This window comes from Corapipo altera, unplaced genomic scaffold (assembly GCF_003945725.1).
Source record: "Corapipo altera isolate COAL_440 unplaced genomic scaffold, ASM394572v1 60634, whole genome shotgun sequence".
Taxonomy (NCBI): domain Eukaryota; kingdom Metazoa; phylum Chordata; class Aves; order Passeriformes; family Pipridae; genus Corapipo; species Corapipo altera.
This window is the reverse complement of record NW_020886285.1, coordinates 1,001-3,358: the sequence shown is the minus strand read 5'-3', so window position 1 is coordinate 3,358 and position 2,358 is coordinate 1,001. Positions and strand designations below refer to the sequence as shown.

The following is a 2,358-nucleotide window of genomic DNA, read 5'->3' as shown; positions in this document are numbered from 1 at the left end:
GGTCTGTTTTGGGGTGCAGGGTCTGTTTTGGGGGGTTCAGAGTCTGTTTTTGGGGTGCTGGGTCCGTTTTGGGGTGCAGGGTCTGTTTTTGGGGTGCAGGGTCTGTTTTAGGGTTGTTGGGTCTCCTTTGGGGTGTCAGGGTCTGTTTTTGGGGTGCTGGGTCTGTTTTGATGGTTCAGGGTTTGTTCTGGGGTGCAGGGTCTGTTTTAGGGTGCAGGGTCTGTTTGGGGGATCCTGGGGCTGTTTTTGGGATGCTGGGTCTGTTTTGGGGGGTACAGGTTCTGTTTTGGGGTGCAGGGTCCATTTTGGGGTGCAGGGTCTGTTTTTGGGTTGCAGGGTCTGTTTTAGGGTTGTTGGGTCTCCTTTGGGGTGCAGGGTCTGTTTTGGGGATTCAGGGTCTGTTTTTGGGGTTCAGGCTCTGTTTTGGGGTTCAGGGTCCATTTTGGGGTGCAGGGTCTGTTTTGGGGATTCAGGGTCTGTTTGGGGGTTCAGGGTCTGTTTTGGGGTTCAGGGTCTGGGGGGTGCAGGGTCTGTTTTTGGGTTCAGAGTCTGTTTTGGGGGTACAGGATCTGTTTTGGGGGTGCTGGGTCTGTTTGGGGAGATTCTGGGTCTGGTTTTGTGGTGCTGGGTCTATTTTTGGGGTGCTGGGTTTGTTTTGGGGGTACAGGCCGTGTTTAGGGGTTATGGTCCTTGTTTTTGGGTGCCAGCCCTGTTTCGGGGTACCGACCCTGTTTTTGGGGTACCAACCTCGTTTTGGGGTACAGTCCGTGTTTTAGGGGTGCCAGCCCTGTTTTAGGGTACAGACCCTGTTTTGGGGTACAGACCCTGTTTTGGGGGTACAGGCCCTGTTTTGGGGGTACAGGCCCCGTTTTGGGGTGCCAGCTTTGTTTTGGGGCACCAGCCCTTTTTTGGGGGTAGAGACCCTGTTTTTGGGGTATAGACCCTGTTTTTGGGGTACAGGCCCTGTTTTGGGGTGCCAGCCCTTTTTTGGGGGTACAGACCCTGTTTTTGGGGTATACACCCTGGTTTTGGGGCACCAGCCCTGTTTTGGGGTACCAGCCCTGTTTTTGGGGTACAGGCCGTGGTTTTGGGGTACAGACCCCGTTTTTGGGGTGCCGTCTCTGGTTTTGGGGTGCCAGCTCTATTTTGAGGGTACAGACCCTGTTTTGGGGGAGCTGCAGCCTTTCACCCTCTCGGGGTCTCACCTGTGGGTGCCCCAGACTCGGGGGGGCTGTGACACCCCCCCCCCCCCCCCCGGGGGGGGCTGCCCCCCCAAACAGCCCCGGGGGGGGGGGGGGCTCCGGGGGGGGCAGCCGGGGGGAGCGGGGACACCCCCGGGCTGATTTTGGGGGACACCTCTGAGCTGATTTTGGGGAGGGGGACACCCCCCCCGAGCTGATTTTGCGGGGGACACACCCCGGGCTGATTCTGGGGAGGGGGACACCCCCCCCGAGCTGATTTGGGGTGGACTCACCCCCGAGATGATTCTGGGGGACACCTGGGGCTGATTTTGGGGTCTCTCTGCAGGTGATCGTCATGTCGGGCCACGAGACCATCCGGGTGCTGGAGGTGGGGGTGGACACCCCCCTCCCGGCCCAGGGGGACCCCAAAACCGCCGTGGAGGGGGCGGGGGGAGCCCCCGGACAGGGGGGCCCCCCGAGGGGGGAGGAGGGTCCCCCCAGCACCCCAAACTCGGCCGGAGGGGAGGCGGCAGGTGAGAGACACCCCCCCCATTCCCGGGAACATTTGTGGGGTGCCCCCAGATCGACCTTCCCGGGATCATTCCCTGGGCTGTCCCTGGATTGTCCTTCCCGGGATCATTCCCTGGGCTGTCCCTGGATTGTCCTTCCCGGGATCATTCCCTTGGGATGCCTCTGGTCCCGTCCCCTGTCCTGTCCCCTCCCCTGTGCCCTCCTGTCCTCTCCCCCATCCCCTATCCCTGTCCCCTGTCCCCTCCCCTGTCTCCTCCCCCGTCCCATCACCGTCCCATCCCCTGTCCCCTCCCCTGTCCCCTCCCCTGTCCCATCCTGTCCTGTCCTGTCCTCTGTCCCCTCCCCTCTCCCCTGCCCTGTCCCCCATCTCCTGTCCCCTCTCCCTGTGGGGAGATGTCCCTTCCCAGGGGGGCAGAATTTGGGGGCCCTTCCCCCCCCTCGCCCTGTGGAGGAGGTGCCCCTTCCCCGGGGGGGGCAGAATTTGGGGTCCCCTCACCCTCCTCACCCCTGTGGGGGTGTCCCTTCCTGGGGGGACAGATTTTGGGTTCCCCCCGCCCCCCTCACCCTGTGGGGGGGTGTCCCTTCCTGGGGGGACAGATTTTGGGTTCCCCCCGCCCCCCTCACCCTGTGGGGGGGTGTCCCTTCC

At 62.4% G+C, this 2,358-nt stretch overlaps 1 protein-coding gene across 1 annotated transcript in view; it reads left to right on the top strand.

Moving 5' to 3' along the window:
* Positions 1-2,358, top strand: part of LOC113941114 (translation initiation factor IF-2-like) — a 5,505-nt gene that overhangs the window by 2,212 nt on the left and 935 nt on the right. The window contains exon 4 of the mRNA XM_027632269.1: positions 1,528-1,714. Coding sequence (XP_027488070.1) covers positions 1,528-1,714 — 187 coding nt within the window. The remainder of the gene's footprint in view (positions 1-1,527; positions 1,715-2,358) is intronic.